The sequence below is a fragment of the Silurus aristotelis genome (assembly GCF_946808225.1).
Source record: "Silurus aristotelis genome assembly, chromosome: 25".
NCBI classification, from domain to species: Eukaryota; Metazoa; Chordata; class Actinopteri; order Siluriformes; family Siluridae; genus Silurus; species Silurus aristotelis.
Window position 1 is genome coordinate 11,498,904 of NC_139598.1, and position 20,535 is coordinate 11,519,438.

Here is a 20,535-nt window from a genome sequence, read left to right on the forward strand (position 1 = left end):
TGTATTTTTTAGCACATTGTGACTATGTAATTCTAATTTGTGGTCAATATTATACGATTACTACATCCAAGATTATTTACATAGAAATGCCTGTGTTGTGCATGTGTGTGTTTGCATGTTTGTGCTCTTCATACCCTCCTCCAGTACAGGTTTTGGCACAGTGAAGGGAATCTCTTGTAAGGGCTCCATATGCCTATGCCCAGCACTCATAACGCTAATTTGAGGCAGACAGATGACTAGAGTCCCTGGCATCGAGGCCTGGTTGTGGTACCAGCTGCGTACAGTGCCTGGTATATCACCGCACACTATGGTGCAGGGGCATGGCAGGGTGTCCTTAGGCACAAACACACAGCATGACTGCAGCTCCACCTGTGATTGGGGGTCACATATAGATTTATTATTAAAGAGCTCTTCCAATTCGACTCAAATGTTTAGAACAACATAAAAAGAGAGGTTCAAATAATCAACAGTGCTAAAGTGATAAAATATAGGTTTTGTTGATTTTTGACATGAAAAAAGTTCCTTCTGCAGGGAACTTAAAAATTCTAATTCTTAAGCATTTAGAAAATAATTAAGAAATGCGTATCTCTATTATGAAATTCCTGACAGGGAATCATTCTTGCATAAGAAGCCCCGACAGTTGCTAGGCAATGCTAAAGTGGTTAACCTTAAAGCATGTCCTAAAGAAAACAAAGCACATATCTGTAGTATATTAACAAAGACATTTAATGGTGCATCTTTTCTGATAGATGCACTCTGACAACTGGAAGGAGAAACTCATTTGTGAAGCAGAGAAAAAAAAGAATCACTCCATTATAAGACAAAGGTTTGTAGAGAATGGACCACCATACCAATTTCGAACCTTCCAAGACAGATTCAGACAAACCTTTACTCTTTCTGGGAAAGCACTGTGTAGTGTTATTGTGGCAGGTATTTTTCCATTTAAACAAACTTTATGTTTTAGGAGATCCCATTTCAGATTCAGTGCTGCTTTGCCTAAGAGAAATGCAGTCACCTACTTGGGAATTACTAAATTCCTAATATAGACTATATATCCTATAGAATAAATTTAAGGATCTCGCAACTCACAAACACTTCCACTCTGTTCTTTATGTGAAAATTAACTGCTTGTCTTTTTTTACTGAGGATGATGCTGTTTCATGTGGCTACTGTTCACAAAGAGCAGTACAAAATATATTATGAGGAGTATAGTAGAATTTGCAGTTTAGAAAAAAAAAAGGTGCACTGATCAGTAAATCTTGGAATATGACAATGCTGGGTAGTTGTGTACCTGCAGTGTAAGACGTTTGACATTATCCCAGGCCTGTGTGATTAGGTTCTTTATCCACTCATCCGAAGATGCTGCACACTTAGTTGTTGACTGTGTAATTTTCAGTGGGATCGAAAGGGGACGAGACTCTAAAAGAATGCAAAGAGAGGAACACACACACACACACACACACACACACACACACACACACACACACTTCTGTAAGATTACACTTTTCATTGCATAAGACTATATAAGTGATCAAAGATATATAAAGTAAGAACACCCCTCACATTTCAGCAACTATTTTAGTCTGTCTTCTCAAGGTTCAATACTATAGAAATGAAACTTGGATATATTTAAAGTAGTCAATGTGCAGCTTGTATAGCAGTATAGATTTACTGTCCTATGAAAATAGCTCAACATACAGCCATTATTGTATAAATCTGGCAACAAAAGTGAGTACACCCTAAGCGATAACAGCAGTATGTTTTTTAGAATTAGAATTGTTGCTCTCCACAAAGATGGCTTAGGCTATAAGAAGATCGGTAACACCCTGAAACTGAGTTACAGTACAGTTGCCAGGGTCATATAGAGGTTTTCCTAAACATGTTCCACTCAGAACAGGCCTTGCAAAAAAAGGTTGAGTCCACACGTGTATATATATGTGTGTGTATATATATATATATATATATATATATATATATATATATATATATATATATATATATATATATATATATATATATATATATATATATATATATATACACACACTGTATATAAATTTTTTATTTATTTTTTTACAATAATTAAAAAAGTTCTACAGTGATAGAAGCAGCTTAATAGTGTTGGTGCCCAAGATTGAGAGGTCAGTCTGCTATTGCTTTGACTTTAAGTCAACACAATATCTACATTTGATGCCTCACATTGATTAACTGCTTAAACTTGTATGTATGTCTTGTTTTTTTGATACTCGATTTTACCAAGCGGTATTGTCTTTTTCCAGTGACTCGAATAAAAAAGTAAAGCTTTTTACACTCCATTTGGGTTGAAACAGTTTGGGTTACAACACAGGTGACATTTCAGCGACATTCCTTGCTGCTGCCCATTTGAATGACACAATCATTCAATCAATATAAGCACATTTAATTAGCTGCTCTGAACAATTTTACTCAGTATTACATTTATATTGTTGCACTGCCTCTGTATTGTACCTGTTATGGTCTTTGTCTTCATTGGGCTGCTGATGTAGTCTGATGCCTGATTGGAAAACTGCTTGGCCAGAGGAGTACTGGCCACAGATGCCTCATCCTCCCTTGTCTTCATCATTAAAATGGATCCACTGCTAACAGTCTGCATAAGAGTCATCAAGAAAGCAGATCAAAAACACCCATTTTCATATATTTAAACCTAGACAAGTAATGAATTGCTTTGACTAGCAGTAGAAGATCTTTGGAGTTCACATAAAGAATTAACAACAGATACTGAAGCCAAAATTAACACTGGACCTTTTACATTATAATTATTATGTAGAAAAATAAGGAAATAATACTTGGCTATTAAGTGGCTCAGAAACCACTTGAACAGTTTTACACTTTTAGTGGCTTAAAAAAGGGGTGGCAGACAAAATGGCAAACAGCTAAACAACAAAAAGACGTCCTACCGGTTGTGTCTGCCGGCTTGTTGTGGGTCTCTGAGAGTGATACAGCAGCCAAGTGGACAAAATAGGATCCAGATTTACAGCAATGCCCTGCACACCAACAAGTAGTACAGCACCTACAACATATAAAGAAACCACAAGTTAAAAAAATATGTTCTCTGTATCCTTAGATTCCTGTTCACATTTTTATTTTTATTTTTTTTACACATGACTGCTCAATAAATAATTGCATAACTAATTGTGCTTTCACATAAAAAAGTATTTAATCATAAAAGTCTTTCAAGTTTGAGATAAAAAGTTTTTCCCAGTCTGCTCTGTCCTCCCTCTCTTCCTCACTGTTGCTTTTATCATAGATTATTGCTAAGGAAAGCATGAGCCAGCATGCACATCGAATCCAGCCGGAAGTAAAAGCAAAGCCCATAATATAGGAGTTTGAACAAGGGAGGTATTAAAAATACAATGAAGCGTTGTTTATGTTTATTACACCAAATCACAATGGTGTAGGTGGAGCAAAATAACACACAGCTTTTGATTGAAAGCAGCTAATTTTTCCTCATAGAAAATTGCTGGATGAGAAACTAGAACTAAAAATGGGAAGTAGAAATATGTACACTGGGCACTTCAGTCAGTTGTTATTAATTAATGACTAAAAACTTAATTGAACATTACATTTTCGTCAGATCTACTGAAAAAAATAGAATTGCTTTCAGAACTGTATTAATTCAATTCAATTCATTTTTATTTGTATAGCGCTTTTAACAATGAACATTGTCTTAAAGCAGCTTTACACAGATAATGTGGTGATAAAAATGAATATGTTCTTTATAAGTGTAAGTTTGTCCCTGATGAGCGAGCCGGTGGCGACTGTGGCAAGGAAAAACTCCCTGAGATGGCATAAGGAAGAAACCTTGAGAGTAACCGGACTCAAGAGGGAACCCATCCTCATCTGGGTTGCATGGAATGTCTATTTATTGCAGATATACGCTGTTGCGGGGTACAGTGATGTGATCAGAAGCAAACTTTAGTCCTGAGTCAATGTAGCAGACTGTGGACATTAACTACAGTCCAAACTACAGTACAAATTAATACAAAAACTATTATAAACTACAATAACTATTAAATCTTCCCACTTTACAAAGAACAGTTATTACTGCAAACTATAAGAAAATGGCTGAAAAAAAAGGTACGATATATAAAGATCGGGACAAAGAGATGTGAGAATAGAGAAAAAACAGAATGAGAAAATATTTTTTACTACTTTGAGCTTAGATTATTATTACTTTATTTTTTGCATGCATGTTTGTATTCTGTTTCTTACAAACAAAAAAAAAAATAGATTTTTTTTTTCTTAACAAAATGTGGACATCTAAATAATTTTGTACACCGTAATGCAGAAAGCATTGGAAACAATTTTGACCATGGTACAGACCTACGAATTGCCACAGGGAGGCAGTAATGTTATAAAATACCACAATACAGTTCTCCTGTAGGTTGACGAGTTTCTCTGGCACGTTCCGTCTGGTGTGGTAAAACTGAAAAAAGCTGTCTGCATGGAAGTACAAATACCATATTCTCATCTGTTCAAATGAAAAGCATAGAATGTGAAAATGTGCCAGAGTTCTGACTGACATACCAACGGATCACGTTTACTTCTGATTCCAATATCCTTTCCAAATTGTGTTTTTGAAAGAACAATACACTGTTTTGTTTTTCAGTGTTAAACATTACCACCAGTGTATTAAGTTGACAAGTTGATACAGCCAAATCGTCATAATCTTTGAATCAAATCAATAATTAAGCAATGATAAGTGTTTAGGGGAAAGGCGAAGACTTAAGCAGTTTGGTACTGAGACAACTATACAGTATGAGAGTACACAAAAGGACTAGCATTCTCAGCAGCGCTAAATTTCAATGCATGCTCTGCGCAGAGAGCCAAAATTCCACTTTTAATAAACACCAGATCATCAACGTGTTCGGGAAGTCAGCCATAGTACAGTGCTCTTGAAGCTCAGAGTGCTATGGGTTAAGAATTGGTGAGCCTGTGATTTAAACTTAAGGCATTCCTTCATCCCAGGCTTTGCTGAAACTCAGGACTTCAGTACGCTATGCATTCCTGCACTGGAGCGGTTGTGCACACTTGAAACAGTATGAGTAATTACTCATAAGCACCGCAATACAAACCACACATGTACCCGTTAAACACTCTCACCCCAAACACAGATCATAAAGCAGCTGCACACATAAAACACAAGACTCAGCCATAGTCCTCAGGTTATTGTAACTGGGGGTTCAGTTTCAAGCTTGAACGTTTGAGGAAAGATTCTTTCCTCAATTCTTTGTTCATATGTGGTTTTTTAACCAGTTTACTTTTTAGTGTTATGAGGTTTTGGAGTGCTTCTTTCCAGCATTTAGAGGCAGAATTAATGATGGGTCTGGTGTATGTTTGTACTGCTGATAACACCTATTAAAGGCAAGAGGCAAGACCTGATTTATGATGACCCACGGCCTGGCAATATAATTCACCCTCAATTCCCTTCTTGCCCTGCTGCTCAACAACATTTCCATTTGGAAGACGCACTTATCCAGAGCGACTTAACAATTATTTTACAACGCTCAACAAAACATATGCGCCGTCACCTCATGAATCCTGAAGTGTGTAAAGTATAACATTTCAAATGCACACACCATCCAACACCATGCAAGCAAAATTATTCCCCACCCCCCCCCAAAATACTCTGTTTTATCAACTTACATCATGCATGCAGGGACGAAAAAAATCAGGACTCATACCATTACAATAACAGACACAGACCAAGTGATCAACACTATTAATGCACACACACTACATTTCATGTCTGCTTCTTATCAAAGTGTTCAGCAGAGACCTTGCAATTGAAGACAAAGGTTCAACCTCTGATTTGGGGTGGGGTCAAAGCAGTTAAAGTTTGTTTAATTCTTGAGTTTTTTTGTTGTCCAGTGCATACTCATCTGTAATGCACTACGAATCATCTCCACTGTCACTCACCTCATTCACTTGTTTTTCTATTGGTCAATTTTACATCCCTTTTAACTTAGCTTCACCTCCTATGCACTTATCTCCTCCTGCAATCTCACAGCTTCTCCTTTTTATTTCTTCATTCTGACCTATAACCCCAGTTGAGTCATCAACCTTTCAAATAAGACGTATCTTTCCTATTTACTTCATTGTTGTTACAGTCATCAACTCCCAGGTGCTAATCTCACACTATATCAGTGTTACTATGAAGCTGATGTACGCTGGTGCTTGATTTCTTCTAACCGACTATCTGATAAATAGTATATTAAAGGCACAATAGAGATGTAACTAAATACATTGGCTTGAAAAGATAATGACTTAAACTGGTATAAGAGCACATACAAGGGGCACACAACGGTTTTATTTTAAAGCTTGCCAAGGTGTGCATTGGGACACAAGAAACTAGTTGTATGAGCAGGAGAGTTGAAAAAACATGCTCATAAACATGAATTTCTGGAGCTGCAAGATACATTGAAATAATAGTTCGTGTCTGGTTAAAAGTGGTAGCCCAGTGAAAAAGATTTTGGATTTCTGATTGGAAAGGGTCATGGGCTTAAATACCAGCACCACCAAGCTACCACTGCTGGGCTCTTGAGCAAGGCCCTCAATCCTCAATTGTTCAGCCGTATAACTGCCATAACTGTGAGTCACTCTGGATAAGAGCATCTACCAAACGTCTTGAATGAGCTTGTCAGTGATACAGTGTTTTAAATGAAGGTATCTTTTCGTTTTTTGGGCATTTAAAACAGAAAAGCTAAAAAAAAGCCAACTGTTGGTGTTATGTCTATTACTGTCCATGACTTCTAGACACTAATGCACATACAAATACAAAGATATACACTTGAAAACAGCTCCTCTCAAAGAAACACAAGGATACACACATCCAAATATGTATACATTAATTGATACTAAACAGTGATTTATAGAACAGGAATAAACAGGTGTGTGTTTGTGTAAAAAAAAAAGAGAAGACGTTCAAGACGCTCGTTCATCAAAGGTAGTGTCTGTAAACCAGAGCAGATTATTCACTACTTACAATATGACAAATCCACAATATATAAACTAGCTTTGAAAACTACAGGCTCCATCTGCTAGCTTTTTCTCCTTTCTCCATCATTCTCTTAGGAGACTCTTGCAGGAGGATTGCAGACTTGTTCAGTGGGTATCGAAATGCTTATGTCTATTTAAAACACTATGTCCAAATAGCTCCCTACACTACAGGCTGTACAGTACTGCTGTAAAAGCTTAAATTTACTAACAGCGAAAAAACCCAGCATTACCTTTCTTTTTCTGTTTTTCATTTCATTTAGAACTAAACTGCTGCTCAGTGCTGATAAACTTTACCTGTTCAGTACATTTCTTTCAGTTTGTTAAGTTGAAAAGTTAACCCAATGTCCAGGATGCCTGGGATATCAGTCAGTCTGCAGGCTTTTATTGCAGTAGTGTAACACATTAACAGTCTTCCTCACAAACACATGGCTTTGCTAACACTCAGATAACCATAGTGCAATACGTTGAATGAGTTTAGCGCTGCACACTTTGTGTTTACTGTTCTCTCAGGACTCCCACACTGCTTATCTATGCTGTCTGCACTGCCTGTGTTGTCTGTGACGTTTGCTCTACTCATAAAAATATGTTGTCTTTGAATAAATAAAAATTCTATAAATCTATAATCTCCAAAAGCAGTTCTAAATTATTGCATCACTTATTGTTGCTACACTACACTACACTACACTCTAATTACAGTCCATGTTCCATGTATTTACTGTCCAGGGTATTTACTGCTCTGTGTATATTGTTCTTAGTGCTGCACTTATCACACACTGTTGTGTATCTTCTATACAGCTATGTATTATGTATTATAGCTAAAGTCTATTTGACTTGACTTGATCCTTCCACCTTCTTCTCCAAACAGTTTTTCAGTCTTTTTTCACTGTCTAAACTATTCTAGTTCAGGAAACCGAATTATCAGTGCTTTGTCATCATCTGTACCATAGAACATACCCTCGATTTGGTCAGTCTCTTTGTCAATGGTATCTGATATAGTGAAGAGATTTTTTTAAATGAGCATGGATTTAAAAAGTCAGACATTTCTCATTAGGTCATACAGTTTCCTTGTCAGTTGTCTTGACCATAAGCTAGCATTCACTAGCTAAGGTACCTCATATGCCTTATTTAGCATAGTACAGGGCAAGTTTTAAAAGCTGCAGAATAAAAAAAAAAAAAAAGTTGTCAGTATTCAGTTGTGAACGACGTGAACAAACCAGGTACTTGAGTTTAAGTAGAGACACAGTAGGTAAAATATTACTCTAGTAAAAATGCTCCTTTTAAACTTTCACTATAGTAAAAGTACTAAAGTTTTTGCCTTCAAATGTACTCAAGAATCCAAAGTACTATGATTTATTATGGCTATAATTTCTTATTATCATGTTTGTCACAAGAATTAGCAAGATCCAAAAACCTTCTTTTCAACTACTTAAAAAAAAATGCACAAAAAAAAGGCAATAGGTGCTGTGGCAAGTTAAAGTCAGGAGTTTCTTTCATAATTTCTTACTCTCAAAAGGTTTTGCTTGCTGTTGAACTGATGCTGAACTGAGTTTTTCTCCACTCATAAATAAAAAGGAACGACTGATTTCGCAAAATGTTGAGTAAAAAAAGTTTGACTTTGAAATGTAGTAAAGTTAATAAAGTAAAAGTCATCCCAAATGGAAATACTTCAGTAAAGTACAGATACACAAAAAAGCTACTGAAGTACAGTCATGAATTACATTTACTGTCCGGCACCGTAAGTATTAATAAAGTGACAACTGTTCGAATGATCGTGCCCAAATAAATGGTGCATTAATCTTTAACTTTGCTCACTGCATTTCTGTGCAAGTATTAATGTACATTTTAAACACTGTAGACAGACCATGGCAGTACACAAAGGCAAACAACTGTATAGCAGGGCCAAGGCAATACAGAAGATAAAAAAAAACAGATTTTTCCCCATTGGGATTCTCAAACAGTTATTGTTTTTTATGACTTATCTGCGCTCCCTAAAAATGATTCCCACTAAAGGCTCAGCTCATTAGCTGTCTCTTCCCAAACTGATCTGGACGGGAGGAGAGAATGACAGATTATTAGAATGTCTAGCACTGACTGGGCTCCCATCCATCCCACACTGCGTTTTGTTTTAACATCTTCAACCAACCATGGAGACACCAATTTGTTCAGCTACTAGCACAGAAAACTAGCCTTGAGTGCACAGTTCATCTTAACTCGAGTTATGTGTTATGTGAATCAGTAACCCAAAACTGTAATGAGAATTAACAATGGCGATTTTCCCTGATGCAAGATAAACACACCAAAATCCTTGTGCATAAAGCTAACAAGTAGGAAGGAAATATAGTGTATGCAACACAATTACAAAATTCAGGTAATCCAACAAAATGTTATGGATGTGTTGCTCCACTGAACATTTTTGTTTGTAGACTGCAGGCTATTCTTACTATCCAGAGGAATGCAAACTCCTGCACTCTATCATTAATGTAGATGGAGCTTTATCTTCAGACAGAATTGCACTTACAATCCCTCCAAAAATGTGTTTGTTTGCTATATGCTGGAATCAATTAGGTTTAAAGACCAACATTTCCTCTGTTTTCTAATATTCTAGTTGTGCTAGATGTAGATGTGCTGCACAATTGAACCTTTTGATTGAACCCAGACATTTTCCAATTGTTTAAAAATATTGGAATCCATGACTAATAACAAAACATTATACATGTTAAGTCAAACAGCAAAAGTGTACCAAAATTAGCCAGTACAAAAATAACTGTAAGGCTAAAATTATCCAAAACATACAAGCTTATCGGCCAAAAACATGTGAGGTAATGTTTTGGTTTCTGGAGCATAGCTGCTAAACTTTATTAATAATTTAACATGATGTTATCAGCAGTTTCAATTCAGAAGACTACAGAAAAAAATATATTTGCCAATGAACAGTTCTACATAATCAGGTAGCAAGATAGTGACCCAGAACACATAACCATCAGAAAACAAGTTGAAGGTTATATATACGGGCAAAGTCAATCACCAGATCTTAACCATATTACCACATGCATTACACCTTCTAAAGAGGAAAGTGAAAGACAAAACTCTTAATACAAATGAAAGATGCTGAGATAAAAGCTTGTAAAAGCATCGCAAATGCAGAATGCAGCAGTGAGTCATGTGTGCTATGTGAAGAAAAAAAATGGCCTTGTCATGCCAACACTTTTTTGATCTTAACTATTTTATCGTTATTCTCATCACTAACCTTTTAACTAACCCTTATTGTAAAAAAAAGACTGTTAACTGATTTTTTAACAATGAATTCAATTAAACAAGAAATTAAATTATACATTTGTGCATACTGAAGTAAATATAATGTCTCTTTACTTTTTAGAATGTTTACTGTCATGGCTGCACCTGTAATCTCACAGCAGTACAGAAGTCTAAAACACCAGATATACAACCACCGTTGAGCCAAGGACTCAAAAAGATAACAGAATCAAAACATACTCTCACCTGCTACCATATGTGAAGGCTAGATTTTACCACATACATGGCAGATTTAACAGGTAATATGCATGTGTACATGTAAACATACATTTTCACACAATTATATTTCATGTGGAAGGAAAGATTTGCATTTGCATTTTCCCTGGCAAAGCAGCTATGCACCATTCTCTTCTAAAATTAGTTTTTTTTTCTGTAAAAGGCCAAAACAATGCACAGATAAGGAGTTCGTTTGATTTGATATTGTAATTTATAGTAATAGCCAGAATGTGTTAGATAATGGAACAGCTTGAATGTCTTTGTTCCACCTGGAGTCTTTGCGGCACAAAGAATTGATTAGTCCTTGGTGGAAAATGTATTTGAATTTACTGGAAATTTCACTGCATTCAGTAGCTGACCAGCAAGACCCACCTTATCCGGATGTGCAATAGTCTGTGCGATTCTACACAGAGGTGTAAACTAAAAATTATACTTGAAGCAAAACTTACTGCATTACAAGTTAAAAGTTACAAATTTCAATATGACTTTATAAAAATACTTGCGAATATCTGATTTTAACAGTACTTGAGTATTTCACTCATATTGAATGTAAGCTCAAAGATGCACTAATCCACAACCCCATGACATGTTAGTGAAAAGCCAAAAACAGTTGATTTGTGAGGTTTTATTTCCAATATCTGTATTATATATTTTCCTATATTATCTCTATACCTCAACACTGCATTAATCAAGATTAATACAACAGCCTCTTCAACAATATCACCACTTCTGCAAAATAAATAAGCCTCTATTTGGTAACGGTTACTGTCAATTAAAATATAATGGAGTAAAAAGTACACATATCCTAAATGTAGCTGAATCATAAATGCAGTTTAGATACAGTAGTAAAAGTTGCTTTTAGCCTTGATACTCGGTAAAAGTAGAAAGAAGCCAAAAAATTACTTAAGTACAGTAACAAAGTACATTTACTCAAATACTTGACAAAAACAACTGATTTTATGTTAGGAAAACCTTTTTAAAATTGTTTGGAATACTACTAAGAATGTTAAACCACCTGAGAGAAACAGTGACCACAGTACAGTAAAGTGACCACACACAATTTACTTGTTTAAAAAAAGATTGAAAAAATATAAAAAAATCTATTCAAAAAGAAAAACTTCCTCCATGGTAGGCCTCATGCCTTAAAAGAGTTAAAAAGGCTGATCCAAAATAATCTTTTGACACTCAGTGATCTTCAGCTTACTAAGAGCATGAGGAGACTGCTTGCCCTACTCCTCTCAGCTTCTCACTAAGACAACTAACAGACCATAATGTAAATAAACAAACATTAACCTTGTTCTCTCAGCTTCTGGTGGGAGTTGTTGGACATGATTGATTTTATACACAGTGAGCCATTTCCCCACTGTTATTTTGCCCTCTGGGTGAAGATGACCAATTCTCAACATAAAATAAAAGAATATCTGACGAACCCTAAATAAAAAAGATGTGACGTTAAGTACATTGTGAGTCCAAAAATATAACTGCAGAGAAAAGAAGACTGGCTGGTACATAAAAGAAAATCTCTTGCATGTGAAAGCTCCTAATCATTAACTTTATCTGTCTGAATGTGCATCTGAGGAATAAGAGAATTACTTGAAGCTATTGAAAAATGTTACCGAGCCACAGCTCTGTTCCTGAGCTGAGGGCCAAGATACAGTTAGTTTAAAGCTCATTTCATTTCCTAAAGTAAACTGGTTTCTTCAGAGACTGCCTGCCATTCAACAGCTGAATAAGTGCACAAGAATTACTAAGCCAAAGAACAAGGTGAGGTGGATAGACAAGAACACAGAGCTTACTAAAGTAGAGCCAGCTTGGTGAGAACTGAAAACTATTTAGATAACTAATGGATTATGACTGCAAAGAGATGAATCTTCTGACTTCTGTTTTACCTCTTAGCATTGAGAAATGGAGCACACAGTAGCATTGAAAAGCTTTGAATAAAGAGGTGTCTCACAAGCATGCACAAATGCACTAACACACGCTCACGTACACGAACACACATACCAAATATTTAATATATTAAAACCAAGACTAAGGCAGGGTTTCAAGCTAGAATGGCTGTGTGGGGGGGAGGGCATCTGATGTCTCCTTAGGGATGAACGAACTTCAAAGACAACCAGAAACCTGTGCCACCTGCTTCCATTAGGCACTAGCCTGTTAGTTGGAGACCACCTGGAGCAAAGTGTGTGAAAACGCATTTAATCCGAGCACACAGAATTGAAAGCAGAATATAGAGTGAATGATATCACAAGCTGCTTTATAAAAACACTGTTTGTCCACTTTAAAAAAGGCTGTAGAACCTGGGCACTTCATGCTGGAGTTCTGTTTCAATATGGAATGACACTCCTAGGGTGGTTCCAAAGTGCCCGTTATGTTTCAGTTTATCCCTACCTGAGGGACTGAACTACCTGAGGGGTCATTATGATTCATTTCAATATCAGGTCAAAGATTTCGTTTATTTGGTTGATCCAGACCACAGCAGCCTAGCCGTAGTGGTTCACCACACTTCCTATCTTGGTTCACTCGCCAGATCTTGCCCCTTGCTATGTAGTTTGAAGCTGTTATACCAACACCAAATTAACCTAAACTGACCTATGTGTGTTATATAATGGGAAATGGACATGCTCAGTAAGAAATATCTAAGAACAACAGGTGTTCTTAAATATGAAAACGTCTAAAAAAAAACATTTTATAAACATATTTTAGATGATGATTACAGTGTTGTTAATGACCTCCGCAGGTGTTAAGACTGGGACCTTTAAACATTTGAATAAATGTAATACTTCTAAAAAAAATAAAAATAAAAATAAAAGACATATATCACTGTCATTCCTGCAGCTGCTGCTGTGGCCAGGAGTGCAAATGTCCTTGCGTTGCTCTCCTCCCCTCTTTTTTTTTTTTTTTTTTTTTTATAATTATAAACTCGCCCTTGAAAACTCCCTTTTTTTTTTTTTTTTTTTTTTACAAGGTCTACAGAACACCTGCAGGTCAGAAAAGAAATGCTGAGCTGAGAGAGATTGCCCCAAATCTGTGTTACATGTTAATTTAATGATTTCAGCAATATTCATTCTGCAGAAAGTAGATTTTAGATTTCCAGGCATGCTACAGAAAATTATTCACAGTCGAAATGTGCATCTTGGAGTCTGAATTAGATGACGAAAATAAAATGAGTTTTCAACTGAGGGTTCTATGTACCAAGTAGGCATTTGAATTTTTAGTTGTTCATGTCATTTACTTAGAAATAGACTGATTACTGTTTAAGGATTTAAATTGACCAAAATTGTTACTTCTTTTTATTTATAAAATATCTATTTTATTAAATATTTCCTAAATAATAAATATTATTTAAACACTTTTGTGAATTGCAGCATAATGTACAAAGGCCCAGAATTTATTATAATTATAGCATTATTACTGCCCTGGTTACATAGGCAATAATGAATACACCACACATTTCTTACATTCATCAAGTACAAAATTACCATCTGCCCTGATGTCTATAAAATTATTATTATATATCTTTTTTTAAATATGCGGCGTGGATCCTTCTGTGATCAATCTGACTGTGCTCCAGCCTCCAAGTCCTTTGGTGTGTCAACAGGGGTTTTGGGAGGGCACAATTTCCATGTTCTAAGTAAAGTGGAATTTCTTTTTTATTCAATTGTAAACAATTAGATATAAAACATATGGGTATTTTGGAATTCAAAAGGAAGCCTATTTTTCCAAACAGACTTTGTATGTGAGAGATGAGAAAACATGTTGATGTAATCTGGAAAATATCTTATTATCTTATCTATTAACTTGTCATTTCAACACTTTGAGTTTGGGCTCCGGAGAAAACAGTGTAAGACCAAGTCAGAAGAGAAAAAGATCTGACCAGAAAACATCTGGCTTCAACGTAAATTCAGGTTTTCTACATTCAATTATGCATATAACTTTTGTTGCCTCAAAAGGGGCAACATATAAAAGATAGGATACTAAAGTGGGGTCACCCATCATTGTCACATTTGCCCTTTTTCACCATGCGATGACTGCTGTATGACACAGTCCAGGGTTATTCCTTTCCTTCAGAAAACAGGGGTTATATGCATAAACTAGTGTCGTTTCGGTCAATTTTCGTATAGCATGCATCACTGACCCGTTTTACCACAGCAAAGTTGAATATTTGAATCGGACTGATAACATACTTTAGCACAGTAACTAACTTGTCTCTCTCAGATGTTCCTTGCCATTGTATTTTGTCAAACTGCATGGTCTGACAATTATTATCATTCCTTACTTAAAAAGATAAACTCAACTAAAAAATGGTTTCACCTTTAGTACTGATATCGTCCTTGCAGCCATAAACAAAAAAAAGCCGCACCCACTGAATTTGACAAAGATTTTTATTCATCCTTTTTCATCCTTTTCATTCATTTTCTCCCGCTTATCCGTAATCCGGGTCGCGGGGGTAGCAGTCTAAGCAGGCCCCCGCCTTCGACTGCTGCCCAATCCTCACAGTACCGTCCCTTACGGTCCCTCCTGCAGGTGGTGAGCCCACGGGAAGGTGGCCCCACGTCACTCCGACGTCACGGACCTTGATATTTCCCTCGTAAGGGACCCCTGGAGCATAGAGGGTTAAGGGCCTTGCTCAAGGGCCCAAGAGTGGCAGCCTGGCGATACCGGGGCTTGAACCCCAGACCTTCCGATCGGCAACCCAGCGCCTTAACCGCTGGAGCCACCACTCCCCCAAAGATTTTTATTTTGAACATAAATACGCCGCACCTGTCTATAAGCCGCAGGTGTCTACATTGAAACTAATAAACTTTACACAGGCTTTAATGAAAGACAGACACTGTAACACGGCTTGTATCTAAACAGTAGCCTACCTAGAAAGTCATTGTTCACTGTCTTCCTCCTTCCTTTCACAACTATTTCTCTCGGGAGTTTTTCTTTTGGCATCGTTGTGCGTTTAAAAATCACCATCGGTGAAGCTTTTCTCCCGATGCCGTGCAGCTCAGAACACAGGTGAAGTGCGGTTTTTTTATGCCCAGTTGTTTTCAGCGTGACGAATGATTCGCATTTCCTGTAGACAGTCCGAGTGAGCGGCAGGTCAAACGTCAGAGGAACCTCATCCATATTTATGATGTGGTGCGGCCCGATTCAGTGGAAGATTTAATTGGTTCGGTAATTTCATTGGTCTAATGTTATGGGGCTCAGTTATTTTGGTTTGAAGTTTGTGAAACCGGGAAAAACACAGGAAAAATCCATAAATTAGCCGCTTCGTTGTTTAAGCCGCGGGGTTCAAAGAGTGGGAAAAAAGTAGCGGCTTATAGTCCGGAAAATACGGTAGACTTTTGGGGGCTTCAGATTTAAAATGTAGAACATACGCAGTTTATACTGCTGTACAGTATATAGGCATCTTAAGCATAAAGTAAATGTAATATTTCCTATTACGATCTGGATACAGAAAAAAGATAAAGAGCTCACACTTTTTGCTGAGGCTAAAGAAAGTTTTTTTTTAGCCATTGGCAAGAGGGGCAGCTGGCACAAAACCAGAGATTATAGACTCTTTCCCTGGTATTATTGTACGTCAGAACCTCTCAGACAATGTATGCAAAAAAAAAAAACAAAAAAAAAAACAAAAAAAAAAAAAAGAAGATGGACGTTCAGGTCTAATTTCTAATTTGATTTCTAATTTGACAGGTATAAAAATGAATGCTAGCATGGCGGTATTACATGCAGGAGTAAGGGGCTTCTTCGTCCTATTACTGATAGGCGGCACACCTCGCCGGTCCAGAGACCGTTAATCAAGATGGCATACAACAGTGTTAGTGCATGCATTGAACAGCAGATGATGAATTTTCTTGTGAACGAAGGAGTAAAACCGGCGGATGTCTACAGAAGACTTCAAGCAAAGCACGACGAGGAGACGCTCAGCAGCAGTACGACATGTGAATGGTGTAAACATTTTAAAGACTCCCTTCGTGGTGGTTCCCTGATGACAGAGTGAAGCAGAAGGTCCTGGGGTGGTACAAGCATACTGATAAGTCTTTCTATGATGACTCTTTTCAGGCATCAGTTAAACACTGGGATAAGGGTATAGATGTAGCAGGGAATGTCGGGGGGAAAAAATGCAGTTTCCACTTGAAATTTGTTCTTTTATTTTATAAACTCAAAAGTCTCGACGTGACTTGAAAACATAGGTAGAATGCTCTAAACAGGAGCTGATACGAACAACCTCCAAAAGCATTGTTCTGTGGAAAAACCTAAAATAACCCAAGGTTTTGTGACAAGATTTTGAGAAGAATATCAGGCAAGCTAAACTACAATATTATTTCTTTTTGTTCTGCTCAGCTTTCAAAACCTGCCAACACAGCCCTCTTTGTTGCTACAATTGACTCAAAAATACACACATTTCCTATGTATGTGAGAGCAAATACCCAAAAATACAACAATCCATACAACACTCCATACTGTCTGTACATAAGGTTCTCCAGTCTGCATATTAAAAGGGTTCTCCATTGCATCCCCTGTGCATCTTTAAGAAGCAGAGAGAATGTAAAATACAGAGAGAGTAACATGTCTGATGACCTAGGGGCCTATAATGTTGGTGTCTCATTTCTGTGAGCTACAATAAATCTGTCTTCAGTACCCTCTCACATTTCCTAAGATACTACATCTCTGATTTCAGCTGAGGACATTAAAGCAATATGCTGACATACATCTAAATGAGAGACTGGACAGCACTGTTAGTGTGTGTGTGTGTGTGTGTGTGTGTGTGTGTGTGTGTGTGTGTGTGTGTGTGTGTGTGTGTGTGTGTGAGAGAGTGAGAGTGAGAGTGAGAGTGAGAGAGAGAGAGAGAGAGAGAGAGAGAGAGAGAGAGAGAATGAGATAAATAGAAAACTGACCCATATATATATATATATATATATATATATATATATATATATATATATATATATATATATATATATATATATATATATATATAAAAAATAATACACAAATACAGTTGTTGTGTAAATGTGTGTAACTACCCACCAGAATTATGCCAGTCTCCAGTGGGCTGAGGGATCTGCAGCGAGAAAGTGAGTAGGTCTGGAGCTAGAAGGGACTGTGGACGGCGGTTCTCACACAGCCATTGCCTACTGTATAACTCTCGAGTGTCAGCCGGACCCTGCAGCACAACCACCAGCTGCTCCTTCTGCCGCTCGCCCATACCTGCATCAATACACACTATACTTCACAAACATGTAACTGTGGCATAGCATACTGTGGCATTCACACTTTACAAAGCACAACGGAAAAAATCTTTTTGATCAATAAAAGCAAAACAGTGCCATTAACAGCTAACTATAACAGGGTTCAGCTGTACTCACCCTGGGTCCTGGAACACACTGTGACTGCTCCTAACATTCCTGATGCACACCATAGCATGGCCTTTTGGCACACCTTTAGCTCCACACTCTGTACTAATAGCTCCAAAGTAGGAGCACATTTCACACCTGCACACACACGCACATGCACACACACACACGCACACGCACACGCACACACACACACACACACACAATATTTACATACTTAACTTAAAAAAGAATACACCATAAGCTATTAAAAACAAATTAACATGACACACAACACAAGTAAATAGACATATACCATATTTTATTAGTTCATGCCACAACACAGTATTAAAAGTAGTATCCACAAAACACAAGAACTCAATGCTTGTGAAATGAAAAAAAAATCCAGCAATGACTATAAACAATAACTATAAACTGTGATGTTTAAACTACACATAGCTCATAAAGTAGTGTTGTGATTTTGGAAATATTAAATTAATAATTGATTGGTTTATTTAATTGATTCAAATATGAAGTGACTGCATGCTGTCAGAAGAATCATACATGTAAGTAAATGTGACACAGAAGCAGGCTGCTGGATTAGCATACACTACTCTGTATATTCACAGCTCCTTGCAGCAGCTTTTATGAAATTTACAATACATATTAAAAAAAAAAAACTATTGTTTTGTAAATATCTTTTTATTCACCCCCTTGGTCTCTGGTTGCTAAATGTGAGAAGAAAAAAAATGCTCACTATTGATTATATCCTATAAAAGTGCAAAAAAACGGTGCTGATTTGTCCAAAATACTATAAATAGAGACATGTTCACGATTTAATTTCAAAACATTAGCAATCAGAAGAGTCTGCTAATGGACATTTTATTCATAAAGCACATCAGAGAATGGGAAGAAATAAAGTACAAATATTATGTTACTGTAATTAAGTAGATTTTTGTCGTATAAGTACTTTACTTCACTATTTATTTATTTTATAACTTTTTACTCTCACTCATTACATTTATTACACAAATATCTGTACTTTCTACTTCTTACATTTTTAAACCAGGCTTGTTACTTTAGTTACAATCTATTCGGTGACATTCTATATTTTACCAATTGATTATTAGTCATTGCCACTAGATTTAAGAGCATGATTGTGGGGATTTGTGCCCATTAAGTAAAAAAAAGCATTTATGAGGTCAGGCACTGATGTTGTGGACATGGAGACCTGGCCAAAATCATTAGCGGGGTTGAGGTTTTAGCACTGTGCTGGCAACTCAAGTAGTTCCACACAAACAAACTATATCTATATGGACCTCTTTCTGTACATATAGTTCAGGTTCCTTAAGGTTCCTTAAGGTCCAGCAGAAAAAAATTCATAAGTATACATCATACAAAGCACTTCCAAATTTGAGAAAGGCCTGAATGTAGGTGTTATAGACCACACATGACATCTCGAACCATGTCCTAAACCAGGGGTCACCAACCTTTTGAAACTGAGAGCTACTACTTTGGTACCGATTAATGTGTAGGGCTACCAGTTTGATACACACAAGTCGAAATAACACACAAAAACTTTCTTTTCGGCTTCTCCCGTTAGGGGTCGCCACAGCGGATCCTCCGCACGTTTGATTTGGCACATGTTTTACGCAGGATGCCCTTCCTAACGCAACCCTCCCCAATTTATCCGGGCTTGGGACCGGCACTAAGAGTGGCTGGGGATGGTTCCCTGACCGGGAATCGAACCCGGGTCGCAGCGGTGGGAGCGCTGCATCTTAACTACTAGACCACCAGGGGACCAAGTCGAAATAACACACAAGTTCTGAAATAACAAATTTGATCAATTTACCTTTGATTATATGTTATTATTAATAATTAATGATATGCATCTATATCTAGTCATTCATATTTTAATATTGTCATTTTCAAATTCACACCAATGTAGGTGTAAGTTTAAAAAAAAAAAAAGAAACAAAAAAGAAATTAGGTGCAGCTCACAGGTAAGTTGCGCTATGGTGAACTATTTTTAGAAAAGGCCCGCAGGCGACTCATGTGGTCCTTGCAGGCGATCTGGTGCACCATGTTGGTGACTCCGGTCCTAAACACTAAAGCCCATTAAAATTGCCTGTAAGCACTGTTCAAAATGTTTCAGGAACACCACAAAGACAAAAACAGGCAAGTGTGTAAAAGGTAGAGGCGAGAAAATGAAGTGGAAAATTGCCTCTCTGTCTGTGGGTTAAACAGTGGGGTCGTATGATGAGCCACAGTTAGCTCCAGGTGGAGCTTGACTCCAAATAGCTAGTGGAATGATGCTTAAAATGATACACATCAAATCTTCCCTCTCAGGCACCATTTCCATCAAACCCCCTTGAGGGGTAGAATGTTACAGAGTTGGCAACCCAGCCAAAACTGCTTACATCACCTGTTCCCGTCCACCCACGGGCAGTCAGTGCCAAATACACAGCATTTCATTTCCTCACACATGCACAGGGCAGAGTGGGGGAGTGAGAGGAACTCAGCAGGACCTGCTAGACAGAACTCTGCATGCCTCCATATGACCTGCACTTCATCAGTCTCAACGAAGCCAAGGTCACTTTTAGAAAAATAAAAATGTGGAGAAAATCATTTCTCTTTCTCT

The 20,535-nt window shown here is 37.2% G+C and overlaps 1 protein-coding gene across 8 annotated transcripts in view; it reads right to left on the minus strand.

Moving 5' to 3' along the window:
• vps13b (vacuolar protein sorting 13 homolog B) overlaps positions 1-20,535 on the minus strand; it is a 104,756-nt gene that overhangs the window by 52,800 nt on the left and 31,421 nt on the right. For all 8 annotated transcript variants that reach the window (XM_083529775.1, XM_083529770.1, XM_083529772.1 and 5 more), the window contains exons 18-23: positions 17,928-18,053; positions 17,590-17,769; positions 2,937-3,049; positions 2,488-2,626; positions 1,292-1,419; positions 135-369 (exon numbers count right to left, since the gene is read on the minus strand). In XM_083529775.1, coding sequence (XP_083385901.1) covers positions 135-369; positions 1,292-1,419; positions 2,488-2,626; positions 2,937-3,049; positions 17,590-17,769; positions 17,928-18,053 — 921 coding nt within the window. The remainder of the gene's footprint in view (positions 1-134; positions 370-1,291; positions 1,420-2,487; positions 2,627-2,936; positions 3,050-17,589; positions 17,770-17,927; positions 18,054-20,535) is intronic.